Raw genomic sequence first — 20,441 nt, 5'->3', positions numbered from 1 at the left:
ATTATTGATCTTTATAACATACAGATTACAACTGTATGTTATAAATATATAAATTGTTATAAATGTTATAAATATATGTTATAAATATATAAATACACATTACCACTACCTGTTCGCAGCACAGTCTGCTAAAGCTACACCTAAAGTAACAGAACTTCTAAGTTGAATGGTATCATATACAAAATACATCACTCAAAGGGAGAAAAATCTCATAAATCTCCATTTCACGGACTTGGATGCACATGATTAATCTACCTTTTTCACAGAAGAAGGTCAGTCAAGAAGGTCACTCAATTCTCATTCAGCCATTGCTTCAGTAGTATTTACTGGCATGTTCACATATGGCAACTGACTGGAATAGGTATTCCAGCATAGCTGCTGTGGAAATACTGTATCAGAATAAAAGTTTGTATATGTAAGCACAAAAATTACTTAGAAAAAAAAGGACTTTTATTCTATGTGTATAAGAAGAACTATTTAGCAACAGCTCTTCTTATCGGTTTCCCTATGTATACAAGAAGCATACAATTCGCTCTTACAATCTTCTTAGTTCAACAACCCTTAGCTCTTTTACGAATTTCTTCTGGTTTGCCCAGTATCTTTTTTAGGCTTCTCTGGGAATGAAAGGATATTCTAAGAGTGACAGAGAACCATAACTGCATGCTGCTTTTGTGAAAAGATCTCTCTATATGTCAAATATATATGTATCTCTATATATCCCAAAACTTTACTGGACTTGGACTGGCCTCAGCCTCTACTCTCCAGCTGAAACACGCATATATTCACTACGCATGCTTTTACTTGAAGATCTAATAGGTCTAACAGAGGTGCTTGCAAATTCAACAAGGAATGGGAAACAGGGAAGAGTAAGACTACTATAGGTCTCAGCTAGTTTCTGAAGAACTGATGTCCCTTGCTGTGCTCCAAAAGAATGGCAAGTGACATCTCAGCTAGGGTTGTCACCTAAACTCACTGAAATTTCCCATCGATTTTCAATAAGACCCTAAGAGGGGTTCAGAAAGTCAGCAAAAAGAAAGAGGATTTCTCTAAAGGTCACATTCAAATGCTTCTAAACAAATGATTATTTTCAGTCCTGACCTTCTTGGTATCAACGGGAACTCTGCCTGAGAAAATGGTTTCAGGGCTCTGCCACTGGTTTGTTTGTACAGTGGTACAGGAAATATGTAAATAGATTAAATTTATGACTAAGTGCCAAGCATTCAAGAATGCCTGTATACCAGCTTCTATAATATTCTGTGCTACACAATTATGACTGCCAGAACCTAACTCTAGAGAAGTCAGCACTAAAATCCCTCCTGAAAACAGACAGCATCCAGCGTCTGAGGAGCTTGCCATCATCTCTGAACCATAGCACATGTTCGCACATTATCAGCCTTTGCTCAGGATGAAGCCAGTCTGAAATTACAGTAACACTTAACGGTAGGACATTTGCTTTCTTTCATCTCTATAAAGCGCATACAAACTTGAGGTTTCACTTTGAGAGAATTTAATACAGAGAAAACATTATTTTCTATAAACAATTTACACTTTACATTTGCGTCTGTACTAGGCCCAGTCAAGCTGTCCTTCCTTAATGCAGCATTCAGAGTTTGCCCAGTAAAAGAAAGGATCTGATCCCAGCAGGAAGAAATATTTTCTAAAATACTTTCTGAAAAAGCAAGATTTATACTACTAACACAGCACAATCATGAATTCTACAGCCACATGGGTAAATTTTAAAATTTATATCCCTGCTAACTAGAGACAGGCTCAAACCAAAACCACAACTATGGAGAAAGTCTGAATCCAGATCAGAATTTTGGAGCTCACACCCCAACTCTGCTCTTAACAATGGCTTTTCAAAACTCCTCTAATATTTGCTCCATACACAGGAAATGAGTTTAATAGCACAGCTTTTGGGATTAGTTTTGTTTAGCTGTTCAAACCTTTGATTCAAAGTCGGAAGATAGCTTTTTAGTTGTTACACAGAAACAGAGACACATTTTCTGATGGGATGCCTCCCTTGCTCGGGCGGTCATTCACCTTAATCCTTTTTAACTGAGTAGGTTACTACCATTGACTGTAAAGGAAGTCCTTTATACATGTGTTTTGGCCTTCCCCTATTCACAGCATCAAAATGGTGAAGATAAATACACTGCTGAAGCATGGGAATTGGCAAGTTGGATAAAAATTCCTTCTTACAGAGAAATTCTTCATTTCTACACAATACAAAGCAGCTCCTGAGAATGAATCTACTGCTTTTCTGCTTAGGCATATTGGGTTGTACTGTAACCCTACACTCCCCTCCAAGCAAAGCAACAACTGAGAGTTGCCCAGCCCCCGGGGCTGTCTTTGAGATGACCAAATCATTGAGTCACATTTTCCCTTTCCAGTTTCCCCAGTGGCAGGAAGCCAGGGGCTGCAAGCAGGGCCACCACACTGTCCTCTCCCTGAAATGGTTATGCTCCTGTGTAAGGAACTGCTCCACCAGCTTCCCAATCACAAATAGAGAAGTGAGGAAGAAGCAGATCTGAGGAGAAATTGCTTAAGCTTCCAAAATATACATGCTATGTGTGTGTGTGGTTAGCCATCTGCATGGCACGCATGGTACAGTTAGGCAGTATGTACTGCACATAATTCCCTTAGATGTTACAGCATGGCATGCTCTGTGTTGTGCGCTAGCGGGGGCGAGACAGCAGAGGATGCCCAATGCCTCATGCCCAAGCATGCACCCTGCTACTCAGATACCCATCCAGCTTTGTTTCTGCACTAACATTGAGTTTCAGCAATGTAGCATCTAAGGCCTTTTCTTAGGGCAAAGGAAACAGCCCTTAGAATCTATCTAATAGATTAAGTGTTAAGACCTGAAATAATTGGAACTAGGAGGAAAAGAAGCATGGGATAACTGCTGAGAAAGTGCAATTCATTGGCGTTGTTAGATGGGACACGAAAACTCTCTGAACAGCACCAAATGCCCAAATCTAACACAAAAACTAAGGTACAATGATTCCAGCCAGACTGACCAAACTCTCCAAAACCACAAAACCATTAGATTAAACCCATCTTTTCAATTAAATATTCAGAGCAGTCATCTTTAAACACACAACAGTGGGTTTAAAGATGCCGTTAACTCCTCTTTAGCCAGGCAGAATTCGTCTGTTCTCTCTCCATATATATGAGGAGGAGGGAGTGGGGAACATAGAGGCTGGGATGTGCCTGGTTCCCAAGGCACCTGGATCAGCTGGACGGGTGTGCTCACTCATTACACTCCCATAGGACAACAACAGTGTCTTCAGCACCATACATTGAACTGTGCTCCCTATTGTTTAAAAGAACAAATGCCATTCTCAGCAGAGAATTGAGCCGCAACAGGCAACAACTAAAAGCTTGGCATATCCATCACTGACCATCACCCACCATTTCTAAACTTGAAAAGGTGGGTGATACATCACTGCCAAACACCATAAGGGGGAGGGAAGAGGTGTTAATTAACCTGTAAACCTGCTCCACTTTGTGCTCCAAACAGTACAAAGGCCTAGCGGAATAGGAGGCAGAGTTCACCTTCATTATAAGGCTCTCCGTTTCAGAGTCAGTGCAAACAAAAGGCTACTGCTTTGACTCACCACTCCACTTCAGTTCATTGTAAACATTTTGACATGCATTTCACTCATGTGCAAACTCCGCTGCTCCAAAGAATAACCTTCAAGTGAGGGTAATTTCATTACTCAAGTGAACACCAGAAAAGCTCATCTCCCTGCAAAGCCTCAAGTCTAGCTGGTGCATCTGGAGTCATCATTTCCAGTCAATGACGAATTTTTAACAAGTGTTTTTCTTCCCCCTTCAGTCGTGTCTGTGTAGTCCATCTCAACTAATAAAAATTGAAGTATGGCTTTCCCCTCATCCTACACTATTTATCTGTTATGATTTATACACATGCTAGCCATACACTCTGTCCCTAAATTTTTACTACTCTTGCATTGAATTTACATGCACTACCAAAAATGAGCTGCAGCAACAGGCAGGAAGCCTACAAGCAATCATCACTTCAATGCATGTGCCCTGGAACAGGGGCCTCCAACAAGGACCTCAGATTCAGCTTATGTACTATAGGTCTGCCACTTCCACCACCTCCTAACCTTCCTCCACCTCAAATTCTCCTTCAGATAAGCGGGAAGTAAAAGATTCCTTTCTCCATATGTTACAACTATTTGACTAATACAAACTTTTTAGAATGAAACGTCTCGGGCCACTGGATTGTGAAGTTAGGAAGAGAAAGGCACATTCCAGAAGTAAAAAAATTATTGCAGAGCAAAAGAACCACCAATTTAAGAGATTCTTTTTTGCAAGAGGGGATTATATACACTCTAGGAGGAATCCAAATATTCTTTTTTTTCTTCCTCCAGTCTCTTATGTTCTTACTTTCCTCAGGAGAGTATATAATAAATACTTTGCTTATTCATAACAGCTTAGCAATGAATCAAGTGTTACAGTTGGCACTGCAGCTCTTCATGAATTTTAAATAGTTCTCTGACTACCCCAACAATCTAGGTAGGTAAAAGGATTAAAAAATATCCCCACTTCAAAGATGGGGGAGTGGGAAAAAGTGGATAAAACAAGTAGTTTCAAAGAGAAGACAAATGACTTGCAATGAATGGTAAGTGCTTAGCTATCTTGGGTCCCTGCGAAGATTCAAGTTTGAGTGATTTGAGGAAGCATACACAGCTCATGTCAGGGTCTCGACCAGAATACAAGTCTCCTGTAAAAAACCCAGCTACTGAGTAGAGATCCAACTGGCTACACTGGTCAGCCCCAATTACCAAAATCATTCTCTGTTATCAGAGACACAGGGATTTGCACGGTAAACCTGTGTCTGGACCTCTGAAAACTTTAACTTAGTGAGGATCTTTCTGCCATGTATAACTGTATATACAATATGGTCTGCTCTACAGGCAACAGAACTGCTATTAATTAATTTCCTCACCACAAAAGGAAAAAAATACAAACAAAAAGTGGTTTTATGATTAAACCAAAAAGGATTAGGAAATTTTCCATTAAGAACGCCCAGACATCCCTCTCCGCACTGCCTGTGCTCCTCGTGTGCCCAGATTCTCACCCCTTCCTGTAACAACTAGGCGTCAAAGGTTTTGTTACATCTTGTGCATACGCATCCCACATTCATTTGTTGCCATCACCAAAGGAACCCTAATTCTGCCCTTTGCCTCCTTCAAGGAGCAGAAGTTTGTGCCTTTCTACACAAACCAACCCGAGCTGAAGACAGGCTCCACTCGCAGCCTTCTTCCCCTGCCCAGGCACACAGGTCTAGCTTCTTCCGCACCCAGCTCTCCCTCCTCCTCTTCTTTCAGAGAGCATTTTCATTCACTCTCAGAAGACTGCTCTTCGCTCGTTCCCGTTTGATATTTTTATTGTGAGACAGGATCATATGAGACTGAAAGCCCAGAAAACCCCATGCTGTGTGCCTTGCCTATAATGTACTTTCTCTTACGCTAGAAAAAGGCTTACATGACATATATATTTTTATAAATATATATCTGTGAAATTTTGAAAGTAGGAAAAAACATTAAAATATCATAAGGTGGCAAGGAATACAAAGAAAAAAAAATCAGCGAATAGCATACTTAAAAAGAAAAAAAAGCATAACAAACTCCTTCATGAATTCTCTTTATACTTTCAACGACAACTATGCACTATTCTGCTGACACAATTGCTGATGCTATTGAAAAAGTCATCCAAGGAGGCTAATTTTAAAATAAAATTTTATAAGGAGAGGAAATCGGGATTTGTAATGGAACATTTCCTTCTACTTAATCACAGCATCATTAGTGTGATGGTATAAAGTCCACTCGGTCTTTTTAATTGATTTAGTGATAAAGATATAACATTTTGGGGCTGACTGCCACAAAGATATCCAGTTAAAAGGTAAAAATCTTAAGATTGGAGTTACTAAGAAGAAAAAAAAAAGAAATGATTTAATGCCAACTAACATAAGAGATTCCTGCAGTAACTCTGTGTTTCTAATACTGCCATTAATTTTCAATAGTACCGTCAGATTCCATTGCCTCAAATCACTGGGGAATTCTTAAGCATTCACAGTCATCAGTCAAACAAGGAAGCGTTTCAGCTCTTTGCCCTTAGAATCATGAGGTATAAACTTTCAACTTCCATACAGAAGATATTTTTAAAATGAAGAGCGCATTTCCCAGAATAATGATGCTCTAATACCAAACAGCAGCTCAGTTATTTTGTGTTAAGAAACCAAAGCCCGTCTTACACGATTTCAAAGCGGCAGCTGTGACTTTGAAAGCAGGAATTCATCCTGGCCACCTGCTTTAAAACTAGCCAAAATAAACGTGGCGGGATGGCTCCTGTCGATAACCGTGGGATGGCAGGAGAGCCCAGGTCGTTAGCTGTTACAGCTTTACGGCCTAGAAATCACTGACTGCTCCAGGATCTTGGCTGGATGAGGAACTTTGGGATCAAGCTGCATCTGAAAGCTGCATTAATTACTAAGCACGAGGCTCTGGTGCCCTCGCGCATGGGGAGTGGAGCTTCCCGGCACAACGGAGCTGCGCTGCTCATGGAGCGCCACTCCGTCTCAGGGCTTATGCTCAGGGCAGATGCTGCTTTTCAGCCACCTGGCATACAGAAAGGATCATGGTCTGCTTTGTAAAGGTGTTGTTTTCTTTGATGAAAGGTATTTTTTATAAAGTCCAGAACACCCATAGTAGTAATAACAGTAAACTAAAAATCAATGACTTTAAAACCCGAGACTATTCATTATCACTAGTCCACTTGGTCTAGTTTTAACGAACGCGCTAACACTGCAAAACCCAGGGTCCAGCAGTGTAACTTACTGAGCGGCAGGCACATCAGACCTTCCCAGATTCACAGCCATTGCTAACGCTGCACAGGCCGCCTCCGGAGACGCTGCGCAGCCAGATCCTGCTCTCGTGGAGCCAACGGACTCCAACAGGAAAAGGATCCGGCCCCTAGTTCATAAAGACTGAGTCACTTCTAATTCTCAGCTCTAAAAAGAAAACGTATTTTTTCATTAACTTGAAAACAATCCTCCGCAGAAACCCATCTCCAAAGGACCACAGAAAAAAAAAAATCCTTAATATTCACAAATAAACAAACAAGTTCCTAAAAGTTTATCTTTATATAGTGTTGCTAAAAAGAAAACACAACAACAACAGGTCAGTGCTAAGTGTTCTTGGTTCTCTCTCTTTTCTCCTCCTTTCGGCTTTGCTTTCCCTTTGCACAGCCCATGTGCAGAGGCAAATTCCAGACAAAGTGACCTACTGCAACGCTAGCGCTGCCGAGGTGGAAACACGCTCTGCTCCTCTGGCCTAGCAAAGACCCACACCTTCAGCTTCAGCTTCGGGGAAAAGCCTCCTTATGGCGCAACTAAAAGTTGTTTTTTCTTTTCTTTCCCTAAAAATTACTCTTCCTTTTGATGTCTGTTCTTGCTTTATTAAAAAAAAAAAAAAAAAAAGAAAAGAAAAGAAAAAGAAATACACAAATCAGGTTAAGACAAAAACTACCCACACGACAGGTCTGTGTTTACAAGCTTAAGAGCAAGTTTCACTTGAGCACAGGTCAGTGCCGCTTTAAGAAAACATCACATACCAGGGGGGGAAAAAAAAAAATCACACATGGTTAGAGCACATCAGGAGCAGAGAGGAATTGTGGACTCAGTCTGCGAGGCACCGAGCCAGCCTGAGAAGCCCTTTGAAGTTAGAAAAACATCCTCTGGTCAGAGCGCATTTGTGAAACCGTGGGACAGGCGCTTTAAACAACATTCACTCCGCGATCACCTGCGGTGTGCCGGTGGATTGGCGCCTGGGTAACTTCAACAGCATAACCCTTTATGCTCCGCAGAGATCACTCGCTCCCGGATCTCTCCCATCAATGGCGCACAGTCAAACGAGCCGCCCAGCAAAGCCTGGATCGCTTCGCTCTGGGTACAACACACTTTGACGGCTCCAAGAGGTAGGTAACGTCGGGGTAAACCCCGCTGGAACCAGGCCGTGGTTAACAGAAGAAAGAAGCTGCGCCTTATCCAGGCGAAGGATGCCGTAGGAAAGGGCTGCTCTGCAGGAAGGGCCACTGCAAACCAGAGCGGCATGAAACTTATGGTATAGCTCAGAGGGCACCTGGAGACCACAGAGAATACCGCTGCTGTGTCGTTATCTCCTCGAGAAGGAAGATTTTTAGCTGTGGATGACTAAGTCCAGGTAACACACTTTTTTCCCTGCTTGCAGACAGGCGAGACCAAACATCGGAAGATCGCAGGTTCAGCTGAGTTAGGTCCCTCGCCACCAGCGAGGAGCACACAGCCCCTGGCTAAAGCCCAACTCTAACCGGGCGCTCTTCTGTTTTTAGGAGATTACCATTAGCCTTGTGGCCTAAATCCTGCTTTTAAACATGCACTGGCATGTCTCTCACAAAAGAGACATGTTTATTATGGAAGGTAGAATTTGTTATCCACTCCTGATACTTCTTCATATTGAAATCGATACCCTGTAACACCCCATGTGGAAGGACCAGAGGGAGGAGCAAGGAGGGAGGAAGCCTCCCCGCATTGCTGGGCATTAGGAGACACTCGGACTGTGCTGCAGGGCAGGACGTCGGTCTCTGTCCTGGCTTCTAGCACACCCCTACGGGGATTAAATCGCATTTTTCTTGTCTAGCCATCCCATTCTTCTCTATTTGACAAGCATTGCCTTCCTGTTTTCCCCAGTGCTGGTGAAATTCTCCTCAGCTTTTGTGTTTTACTTCCTTACTTGCTGCCCACGGCTGTCGGTGTGGCCATCAGGACCACACGAGGTGGCTGAGACCACGGCTGCAGAGCTACGACGCCACCTCACAGTCTTCTGGCTGCTCTCAGAAGACATTACCCAGTCCGCTCTTCACTTCCTGGCAAACCCAGGGGGCTTATCACTGCGCTGTCTGCAGTTCTGTCATTCCCGGACGGTGGAAATCAGAGGTGGCCACAAATTAAGGGTAAATTTAAACAGCACTTCATGTGTTCTTCGACTAAGCAGTGGCAACATCTGCCTATTAAAGCTTAGCTATTCCCTCCTGGTTAACAGCAAACGTTCAGGGACACCAGGTAACTTAAATTTGCCTTACTTTTGACTCCTGTCACACAGCTCTCCCAAGCATCAGTTTCATTCAGCTTTTTACAGTTACAGCTAAACAATACAAAATCAAACTAATAGCTAAAGCAGCACATCTGGAAGAGAGTGGCATGTTAAGGCTGATGACCAAATGTCAATGAAATATCATATGTAGCATCAATGAATACAATATTGTCTCCCCAACTGCTGTCTTTTCTTTCTTTTCTGTTATCTGCCACCATGTTTTAATCCAGGAGTGACTGCTTTTCAATGAAAAGCCCTGTACAATAGCTTAGATAGTGACAGATCTCATTTACCTCTTCATGCAAAAAGAAAAAAAAAAATCACCAAGAACAAAACTCTTCAATCAATGAAAACCGTGTGGTACCGCAGTAAGTACTGTGCAGTTCTGTGGGAATAGCCTTCCTCAAAACACACTTTTTTAACCTATCTGCAAAATGACATTGCTAATTACAGATGAGAATTTAAGCGGCAATAAAATTGCAAAAACTTTTTTGAAGCTGTCATTAAAAAAATGATCAGGCAAATTGCCTCTGCAGAGGAAAATACGTTAGCATTACACTATCAGTGCAGCTTCCAGATGGAGACTATTAGTTTCAGCACTTGAGCCTTCCCTCCTCTTCCTCGGATATGGCAAAGAACCTAATACAAAACCACTGAAAGCAATGAGAGGTTTCCCCTCTATTGCAGCAGGGCTTTTGAATCATAACCTCAATGTCCAGAGGAATATTGCAGACGTTTTCAAGATGATATAAACTTACTTGCCCAACTGCACTGAGTTAGTTAAAATATACTTCTTAAAAGTAGTTTGTTTATGGTATTCTGAAAAACTTCTTTGACACATGCATGCACATCAGGAACAAGACCTTGCACATTAGCTTTACCTAAATACAAATGCTTTAACTGAGATAACCTGTGAGGTTTACCCTCAAAATAAAATTAAATATTCAGCATGGCTAAATGAGGCACAGTTTTTCCATGGGAAAATATCAAAGTATTATTTATTTTTCTGTAAGTACTTGTTTTGAAAAGCCCTTCCTCCCCACCTGGGCTTCGGCTAAAAGCCACAATCTACATTTAAACAGTGTGTATGCTTTACAAAACTATCAACCATCTTTTTTTAAAGCAGAAGCATATGAAATTATTTGATCCACTTTTCATATAGAAAGTCTACGGGTGACCATAAAGAAATAGGCAGGCTCCCAGTATAAACTTACCAGGATTACATCAAAGGCCTTCCTCCAGGATCAGACGATTGATTTCTTCAATGCTTTTTAGAATTTCTTCCAGGATATTTTGGGTTATTGCCTTAGACCTTGCTCAGCTGGAATGACAGATATTCTGTTTGCTGGACTATGATGTTCTCCCTTTATAGGGGAACGAGCGTTTGTAGTTTATACACACGTACGCTATGTGAACAGAGAGAGACTTGGAAAGTTCACAAGCAAAATTATTATTTATTGTTTCAGAAAGAGAGTGGTTCATTACAGAAATACTGATAGAGGCTTAACCACAGCATCTTATGCAATACAGAGACCGCTTGTTATTCTGCAAGCTCAAGACTGGGGCAGCCTGTGCTCAGAGAAAAATCCTGCTCCCCCAAACAGGCATTTGTTCTTCATATGGCACTTAAAGCATAAGGCTTAGTTTTACTGCTAATACGTTCTTTAGCTAACTCTTTTGAAATTAACCTTCCTAGAATTATAAAAGGCTTTTACGACAGGACACCAGGAAGTGCCTTAGTCCTTATCTACCCCTAGGAAATCTTTGGGGAATCAGACAGCAAACTCCCTCCGAGGGCAGCGCGACACGCTATCCACCGTCCTCCTTCCTCCCCTAGTAACAAACCTGTCACCTCCCTACCACTCATCATTCGCATCAGAGTAGGGATCAAAAGATCCGAGGCTGCTCCCAAATCCCATTTCTCCTGCAAGACAGTACTTTGTTCTGTCACTTCCCTACTGAGTCTATCCCCTTATTTTATGCCTCACAGCATGTGTGGCTGCACCCCAAGATCAAACACCCATGCATGATTTTCTTTCACAGATCTTGAATCACAGTGTTACACTTTAATAGGAACCTCAATATACTTAATCCCTTTAAAGCTGCCACAGTAATGCCCCAAATGCATTAAATTCCACCCTAATCACAAAACATAAAGTATTTCTCCGGATGGACAGCGCACAGACTGTTCTGACCACATACCGATCCATCTACGAGCTGAAGTTACATAGGCTGCATACATTTGTTAGTTTGAAGCCCAAGGTTACATGGCTGAAAAGTCCAGGCACTTTAGAAGTTCTCTGCCATAAATTTTGTTGAGAACGTAACTGATCTCCTCCCACGTTTTAAAGAAGGATCTCTCACTCTCAAGGGATTCTCACTTCAAGTGATATAGGGGCCAGTGCTACTGAGCCTGCATTTAAGTCCAAATTCCTTATGACCGAAAATGAGGTTGGTAGTCTAGCAAGTAATAGAACTGAGGTGCCAGGGCAGGAGGAGCGGCACACAAGCACATGCTGGCACATGCGCAGTGATCTGCGAATGATGGCTCTCCTCATTCCAACCTCTTGTCTTCAACATACCTGCAATATTTTTGATATGTTTCTACCAATGAAGACAACCAAATCTCATGCTCCAAGGCTTCAGCCAATCGTGCGCATGAGTCAGAAAGGGATATCCTCTCCCCAAATTTTCCGAACAGAAATGGCACTTTTGGAGACATCCTCTCACAATCTGCTACGGGAGTTCTGGAGTTCCACTGCATTTTCAGACTGACTACAATCGGAGAAGGGCGCTCAGAGAAAACAATCAAACTACCACGGCTTTGAGAAAGAACAGAAAAACTGCTTGCCTGATGAGTCTTGTTCACACATATTCAGTTTCATTAATCAACAGCTTTAAGAAGCAACTTTTTCTCATGTACGTTTGGCAGGGACCTTGGCTGGAATGAGGGAAGAGGGGTGTTCCCTTACCCCTGCCAAGTGGTTAGTCCGCTGGGATCTTCTAGGTATATTTCTACTAACCTCTTTTTAGCCATTGAGATCTCAGGCACTGATAGCATTTCAGTTTCTCCTGGCCACAGTTTGGTCTTCTGAGAAGCAAAAGGATTTAATCCACCAGAAATCTCATAGCCTAAAATAACTGGATCATTTTTGCCCGATAATGTAAAATAGGCCACACCACACAAAGAAAATCAGTGGTACTCAACTTCACAGCTGTTGTGGGACCTCCCAGCAAGACACTATATCCTTCCCTTCCTTACATGATGAGATTCTGTAGGACTAAAATATAAGGATCTCTCACAAATGAGGAGTGCGTATCAGATCATGTGAGAAGCACACATGCAGGTATTAAGCAATCTGGCTAGACACTTTCTCACAGACATAAGCCTGTTTGAATGTCAAGTCACACAACAAGCCAATAGACCTGTCCTTATTAACCAGCATTAACCGGTGGATAGGACAGCAGTGTGTTTACAAGAAAAAACATACTACTTTCTGACTTGAAAAAGGACATCTCATACCTTCAAAAGTGTCATTTCTATTCTGCAAATGCCAGGAGAAAAAGCATGCAGTATCTCTGTGATTCAAATAAAATCGGCAGTTTACAAAGAGCAGATACACTGTACAGCTGCATCCCTTGCAAAGGGACCAGGACAGCCGCAGCTGAACCTTCCCAAGTCATTTCCCCCCCTCTCTTCGATTACGCAGTAGTAGAAGTATCTGCACCAGCGCAGTCCTTTCACCACAGCTAACACCACTGGCGTCCCTCCACTGCAAGACAAATGTCATGAGATAGTCCAATACAAACACACTTTGCTGGCTCAGAAATCAGACACAATGAAGATTTTGCATTTGGAACCTGGTTAATAATTCTTGAATGGAATACAGTCCAACTCAATCTCCCAAAGCTGTAGTTACTCTGTAGGAGTAAATACAAGCTTAGTTTTGCTGCCAATGTTGGCAGATATAACTAAATAAATAGACAGGCAAAGTCTATTAGACATTTCTTCACATTAAAGTCTCAAACAAAAACTACACCTTATTTTGTGGTAAAAGGTATTTATAGATATCACACAGTCTGAAGACTCCTGAGTTTTCAGAAAAGCTAGTATACCTAATATAAACTAGAAAAGCAATTAATTACCAAAAATTACTCCAAGTATTTTGTACATTTCAACATCTACCATTTACTTCTCAGCTAGGTTTTGATACTAACATTCAGCAAGCAATACCCATCTGTAAGATTTTCCATAAAGGCCAACAGCTGCAGCAGGGGGAGCAATGTTTCATTTCAATTTAAATATCATCATTGAACAATTATTTCCCCAGCTTTGGAAAAACTAATTCTTACAAAGTTTCAGTACTCAAGAGACTTCTCTTTCCTCTGTTCCTAACCCAATTCAAAAGAAACCATAAAAGTCAGCTAAGATCATCTTCTGAAGGGTGCCTACAAATATCCACTTACTGAGCTCCTCCTGGGTCTTATTATAGATCTCACAAAAACCTACAGAAGAACCTTCTGTTAATGAATTCTACCCCGAAGAACATTCCCATATGTCGAGAATCATGTGCAACAAATTTCCCATTCTTGTTATAAGCAAAGTTTAGTGTAAAGTCTGGACTAAATTATTTACATTTAAAGTCATTAAAGAATATAACACAGTGTTGTTCCTTTTCATCCTATTTTACAGAAGAAAATGTACTCTGGAAGCAAGGCCTTCTCATTTAGAAGAATTAAGGTTAAACTAAGCCAGGAGGGACTCAGTAGCCCAAGAGACATAGCTTTCTCATGTCACTTAGACGAGGACTTCACTTAGCTACTAGCCAGAATCTGCTTCCTTCTTACAAACATCAACCTAAGTAATCCATTCGAGAGCGGGTGGGAGAAGAGGGTTGTTAGAGATCAAAAAAGTTGTTTTAATGAGATTGTTTGGAGAAACTTCACGGGCCATTCAGCTTCCCAATCAACTTCCCAAATTAAGAATACACCACATTAAACCTAAAATACCTTTAAAACAAGCCCAGATGAAATGCAGATTGTCTTCCATCCACCTCCTCCATATGGCTCAAGCAAAGTCAACTTTTAATTTCATAAGAAAAAATATTTAATTTATGCTTTTCTTCATATGTCAATTTAACCTCCGGCACATAGCTTTGAAACCATGTAAGGATGTCTAACACTTTCCATATGGCAACTGAATTGTGGCTTTTAATTGCACCAACTGGTATCATTCAAGGATAATTCCCTTGGAATCCAGCTTTCTGCTACAGTATTGGCCAATTCACTAATCTCATCACCATGGCACTAATACTTGCAGAGACTCTTTGAGTGTTAATATTCATATTGTAATTTTCCCAAACCATAGCTGTCAAAATGTACTATGTGCACCACTAATTAAATTATCTTGGTTTGTTGGCACCAAATTTCAATGCTACAAAGACTCTGCTTCTCTCTCTTTCAATACAAAGTTTCACAATTTTATTTTAAATACCATATGCAGCACATTTTATATACCAAGACATTTTTTAAGTCAAACCAATATCTAGCCCTTCTGAGTCTGTTGCTTCATTTAATCCTCAGAGTCAATAAAATTAATTATCTATACAATACCTACATTAATGTACTTGAAAATATTTGAGTTTAAAAGGTCTCTTAAAGCAATCACACAAGACAGCACCCAAGGAAATTTGTAATTGATCTTGTCACCATATCAATAAGAAGGCAGTCTTTCCAATGTCGTTCTACCCATGAAATGACCCTGAAGGAGTGTTACAATCAGATCTTCCACTTAACAGCCTTTCAGACCTAGTGGATACAGACCACTAAAGTCTCTTTTCTGTTTATTATTATTTGCATTTTGGATACACGACCTACCCAACTTCATCCGTCATGCGACTATGTATTTTTACATGCACGTGCACACACACGCTATTTAACAGTGGGGGGTTGGGAAGGTTTTTTTGGAGGAGGAGGAGAGGTTTGGGTGTTGTGTTTCGCTTTTGGCTTTTGTTTTTTAATTTATTAAGAAAGACCTTGCTGGAGAAGCAGTGAAGCTGACACCAGCGCGCTCCGCTCTCAGCCACGCAAGGAATGCCCATTAATGTCACTGGCAGTTACAGGCACAGAACAAATGGAGAACAATCCCCACCTCAGAAGCAAGGATGTGCCTCAGCATTTTATACTGCATTACTCCCAAATCAGACAGGCAATTCTTAATTAATATCAGTTGGGGTTGAACATGAAGATCAACAAGACCAAATGGGCCTTACAATAAAACTGGAAAGCTAAAATCTTTCCTCTTCTTCCTAAAATGATAACTTCCAACTTGGTTCAGTGTAAACTGGTCAAAAATTAATTAGAAACAACACATTTTTTCCAATCCCAAACTCTGATCTCAATGAGACGTGCAAGCAAGAAACTAGTAAAATTTCTTATGGCTTTGAAAATAAAAGTAAACTGAACTAAGCAAATGTCATATTTAAAAATTTTCCCCTCTAGCACAGAATCGCTTCTCAGTTAAAGAAATAAATACAGGCATATATATTTGTAAGCAATGCTGATCTGCAGAAAGAGTTTGCAAAGTGAATAAATTAAAAATTATTCAAGATAATCTACACACTGTCACGAAACCTGTCCTCTTCTCCAGCTACAAGTTCATCCATCCATAAAGTCGTGAAAGAAACGTATTGCTCTTGCTTGAATGGATTTACAACTTCAGTGGTTTCGATTTGCTCTGAAAATAGAAGATAACTGAGGACCTCATACCTTTCACGGATGCCACAAAATTCCCTTTCTCTTCAATTCTGCACGGTGGAAGGGAGGCTGCAGCTCAGCCCTCCACCTCTGCCGTAATGAAAACACTTGGGGCAGAGCAGCCCCTGCTGGGCGGGTGGCACTGGTTTACCGAGATCCCAGCCCGCAGCCCAGGACAGAAAGGCTGTCTGCATACCAGAAGCGTGGTTCAAATAAACTCCCCTTACCCTTGTTCTTGCCTTCACCCAACAATTTACCCCTGTGAGCTCCTTCCCAGATAACTGATGCATTTGGCAGTGGCTGGGCTGTAACTGTTTGTCTCCCAGTGACTGCTGGGGGGCGATCAGCTCAGGAAAGTGGGCTCCGACCCAGCAACTCTCAAATCTGCGGTTCAGGAAGAGAATAGCTGTCGCTTTCTTGAATCCTACCTGTGTCAAACAGCCCTCGAGTGAACTGACATACAGACCTCCCTCCGCTCCACAACTATCTTACGAAGAGTCATCCATGTAAATTCAGTCATATGCTAGACAGCACAAACTGAACATAGTTATTTTCCTGTGTTAGTCATTCATTCCTATTTCTTGAAAGTAGCTACATGAAGTCCTTTGTATTTCAGCAGCATCTTCCCTGGATGACCAACTTCAGCTAAACATTTCTGTGTCTCTGTTTTTGAGGAAAATAGCCTTCCAGCTCCAACCGACACAGAATTTTTGGCTTATATAGAGCAATATAAGTCAAATTTCACTATCACTTTCAAGTTCTAATCAAAATGATTCAAAACTTCAAAGTTTCAGACTTGGAAGCAACTGAACGCTCTCCTCTCCCATCCAAAGGTCATTGGAAGTACACTGGGATTCACCCAGAAGGGCCCTAAATACTAGTGAAACCACCATCAACAAAACTCTGGTTAAGGATTCCTAAGAGGAAAATTATTTCTAGCACCATTGTTGTTTTAAACTCACTGGGTTTTTCTCTGAATCCAAATATCATTTTCACCAGTGTTTGATCTATTTCTGCCATAAATCACAGATGCAGCAATTAAGGTCCATTTCAGGAAAACATGTTTTAATGAGAAACCAAACTTTCAATCATGACACAGTGAAACTGTACCACTCCATAGAGCCTTGTAAGCTAATTGAATAGTTTAGCAGAAATTTTAAAACAGTAAGGGGAGTAGCTCTTGGTTGATTCAAGTGCAACAATACTTTACTATTTGGGAACACACAATTGTCCCACCCAATTGCACGTGACTGACCATTAGAAGTGACTAATATTTCTACATCTTGAGGTGAATTCAGAACCAAGATCTTAGGCTACAATTCACTGTGTATCTTGGTACAATTATACAAGAGATCAAAGAGAAATCTTAAAAAGGAAACAGTCTTGCAAACTCAGTTATGGAGTCAATAGTTGCGACTCCAAAATCCTTGTCATATGGGTACATATGACACATCTGTTTCCAGTGTAGGATTAGAGATGTATCCTTCCACACTAGCAAAAGTTCATATTTTAAAGGAGCTACATTTTAATGTAGCTGTCACAGCTTTCCCGTGATAGGATGATAGATAAACTAAATCACTTAGCAGGCCATATATGCATGCAGTTACAACCAGATACCTTAGGCAATAAGTTGTCGATATTTTCAAACATTCTGAAACACCTGCATCAGGATGACAGTAAAAAGCCTCACGGGAACAATGCATTCAAGCATACTTAAACCTATTTACAGTTTTATAAGGCAGTAAAAAGTACAGCTAATTTTTAGCTAATAGCTCGCTAATTGCTGAGCTTTCGTGGGGAGGACACCTTGAGTAAGAAAAGAAATACTTAGTTCTGCTGTCAGTGTAGCTGAGCAGACCGCACAGGATGGAAGAGTTTTGTGGGTAGCAACACATCTTTGATAAAAGATTTTTTTTTCCAGATAGCAAACTACCTCTGCGAAAGAAAATGTGTTTCACAAAACCAAGTCAGAGTTTGTGACCTTTAACTCTTGCATTTTAAATGCATGTTTCCCCCCCTGTTTCGTTTGGTGAGTTTAGCTTTCTTTCCTAGAGAAATATGTATGTGAAGGGTAGATCACGTATCTGAAAAGCCTGACTCACAAAAGCGGGACTGAGGAAAAAGAACTAAAAGCAGACATTTTTACTCTCTGCATCTGTAACGTACATGCGTGTGCCATTTTTAATGATAATTTCTCTTTCGACACATTTTTTCCAACTAAAACACAACAAAAGTCACTTAAACTAACAATATTTGCAATTTGAACACGAAGCAAAGTGAATACGCTCATCAGTTACAAACACTTATACCAATATCTTACCTCCCTCTTTCACCTTACTTCCACTGACTCCCATGCTATTTATCCTCCTCTAAATACAAGACTGGTGGAATCTAAAGTATCATCATTAGCTTTTTCTGTTCTACAAAACTTCTGTACACTTCAAGACCTCAACTAAAAAGAAACATGTCTCCAAAAATACCTCTTCTCCACTCTCAGGTTTATCTTTCCTCTTTTTCCTGGGACATGAGAAGTCCAGGATGCTGACAGTAAGGTGACCAACAAGCTGCGGGGCTGGCAGGCGGTGGTGGCACTGCTCTGCCCATGTTCTCAGACCCACACTGCTGCTGCGGAAGCAGATTCCCATCTCCCCCATCTCTCAGGTTACTCTTCCGCCGATCCAGGTTTAAGGGCTTGACCCAAAGCTCACTCAAGTCAATGGGAGTCTTTCAGTAAACGTCAATAAGCCCTGGACCATACCCTGAAACACTATGAGGGCTGTATCTGAGAACTGTTCAGTTTGTTTATCTCCCATCATGCCTTTTTGTTTAAAGAGACAACATAAAAAAAAAAAAAGACAGCTCGCACACGGCCTCCAGCCTTACATGGGAGCACCGGAGGGCTGGGGGGGGAGGAACCAGTGTGCAGTAACAGCCGGGACAATGACACGTGCAATAACTCTTACGGAGAAAATCAGCCATGGATTAGTAACGAAGAGCAAATAAATAGCAATACACTCTTTGGGGACTTCTCCTTTCCTGAATTCCTCTGCCAAAATGTCACAGATAAACTTGAGCACCAATCAGGTCTCACAGACCCGCGCACACCGGCAGGGCGCTGGATGCTGGGCGCTTCCCAGCGATCTTCTGTTTGTTCCTGTCTGCAGCAGGTTTCGTCCCAGCCGCACCGCCGAGCGGTCCCTCTGCTCCTCTGGCTTTTGTGCCAGCCCCAAGTTTGCTCTGCAGCTCCTAACTTCAGCAAAGGGCAGCAGGCAACCACCCACGGGGCAGCACGAGGGCAGACACAACCCTCGCTTTGCCCCCCGGCCCCGGGAGGGAGAGAGGGATGCAGGAAGAGCTTTGGGGTGCGCAGCTGGGGGAAGCGGAGGGGCAGCGGGCGCTGACCTACCCTGGCGCTGGAGAGCCTGCAAGCGGCGCGCTGCGGGCAGCCGTGCGGGAGCCCCGAGCCGCCGCCGCCGCCGCCGCCGCCGCCGGAGGGTTTCTGCTTCACCATCCAGTCCTCGAGGCCTCTGCGAGCCAGAGAGGCGCTCACGGCGAAGCTGTCACCTAGGGGGACAGGAGACAAGGCAGAGCTGAGCGGCGCGCCGAGCCCGCTGCCCGCGCAGCGCCCGCGGGGCGGCGGCGGCGGCGGCGGCGCGGGAGGGCGCGGAGCCAGCCCTACCTTCTGGACTTTCCCGGGGCTTACAAACGGCAGCTAGGCACATCCGCAGGCAAGTGTGCGCGGGGGGAAATAATAAAGGGAGATCGTTAGACACCCGTACGAGATCACAGCAACACACCAAGTACAATCCGAGTAAGGGGAAAGGGCTAAGGAAGCAGCAAGTGAAAGGAACTAACCATGTTTCGAGTGAAGTTTCCCCATTTCTCTGCATTGATCTGCAGTTACGATTCATTGGACTGCTCTCAGTAGGGTCGGGCGCTGCTCTTGTGGTTATTTTTGTAGATATATAAAATCCCAGCGTGTTTAGAAATCCATGTGCTCCCCTTCTCCCTGCTGAAGCACAAGCGAGACGAGCTCGGAGTTGCCCTCCTGCCGCACCGCGCAGCACCGCACCGCACCGCACCGCACCGCACCGCGCTGCCCAGCCCAGCCCGGCCCGGCCCGGCCCGGCGCGGCGGCCCGCTCCGCTGCGCTGCGCTGCGCTCCGCTCCCGCCCGCCGCCTCTCGCCTCTCTCCCAAAGACAGAGGCGGTTACAAAAGACCTTACTTCACCCACCGGGGAACATGATTGACACCTCATTGAGATTAGACCACTTGCAGGCAGCCTCCGCCTTCCCATTGGGCGGCGGCGGCACATGAAAGGGGCGAGGGAGCCTTTTGGAGGCTCCAAAAAAAAAAAAAAAAAAAGGAAAGAAAGAAAAAAAGAAAAAAGGAGCAGCCGGGGCGCGTTGCACTTCCAGCCAGGCGCGGCGGCGGCGGCGGCGGCGGCGGCGGCGGCGGCGGCGGCGGCGGCGGCGGGGCCCCGCGCTGCTGCCCGCCCCGCTCGGCCCGCAGACAACGCG

General features: G+C 42.9%; 1 protein-coding gene across 2 annotated transcripts in view; it reads right to left on the bottom strand.

The window, feature by feature from the left end:
- Positions 1-20,186, bottom strand: part of NKD1 (NKD inhibitor of WNT signaling pathway 1) — a 115,742-nt gene extending 95,556 nt beyond the window's left edge. The window contains exons 1-4 of one of the 2 annotated variants that reach the window (XM_068955682.1): positions 20,156-20,186; positions 19,776-19,929; positions 19,600-19,632; positions 19,327-19,484 (exon numbers count right to left, since the gene is read on the bottom strand). In XM_068955682.1, coding sequence (XP_068811783.1) covers positions 19,327-19,484; positions 19,600-19,632; positions 19,776-19,800 — 216 coding nt within the window. In that variant the 5' untranslated portion in view covers positions 19,801-19,929; positions 20,156-20,186. Of the gene's footprint in view, positions 1-19,326; positions 19,485-19,599; positions 19,633-19,775; positions 19,933-20,155 lie in introns of both variants that reach the window. The other variant, XM_068955683.1, reaches the window with a different exon arrangement.
- Positions 20,187-20,441: the final 255 nt, after the last annotated feature.

The sequence above is a fragment of the Struthio camelus genome, chromosome 10 (assembly GCF_040807025.1).
Source record: "Struthio camelus isolate bStrCam1 chromosome 10, bStrCam1.hap1, whole genome shotgun sequence".
NCBI lineage: Eukaryota > Metazoa > Chordata > Aves > Struthioniformes > Struthionidae > Struthio > Struthio camelus.
The sequence above is the reverse complement of the archived record's forward strand: the minus strand, read 5'-3'. Positions and strand labels throughout refer to the sequence as shown.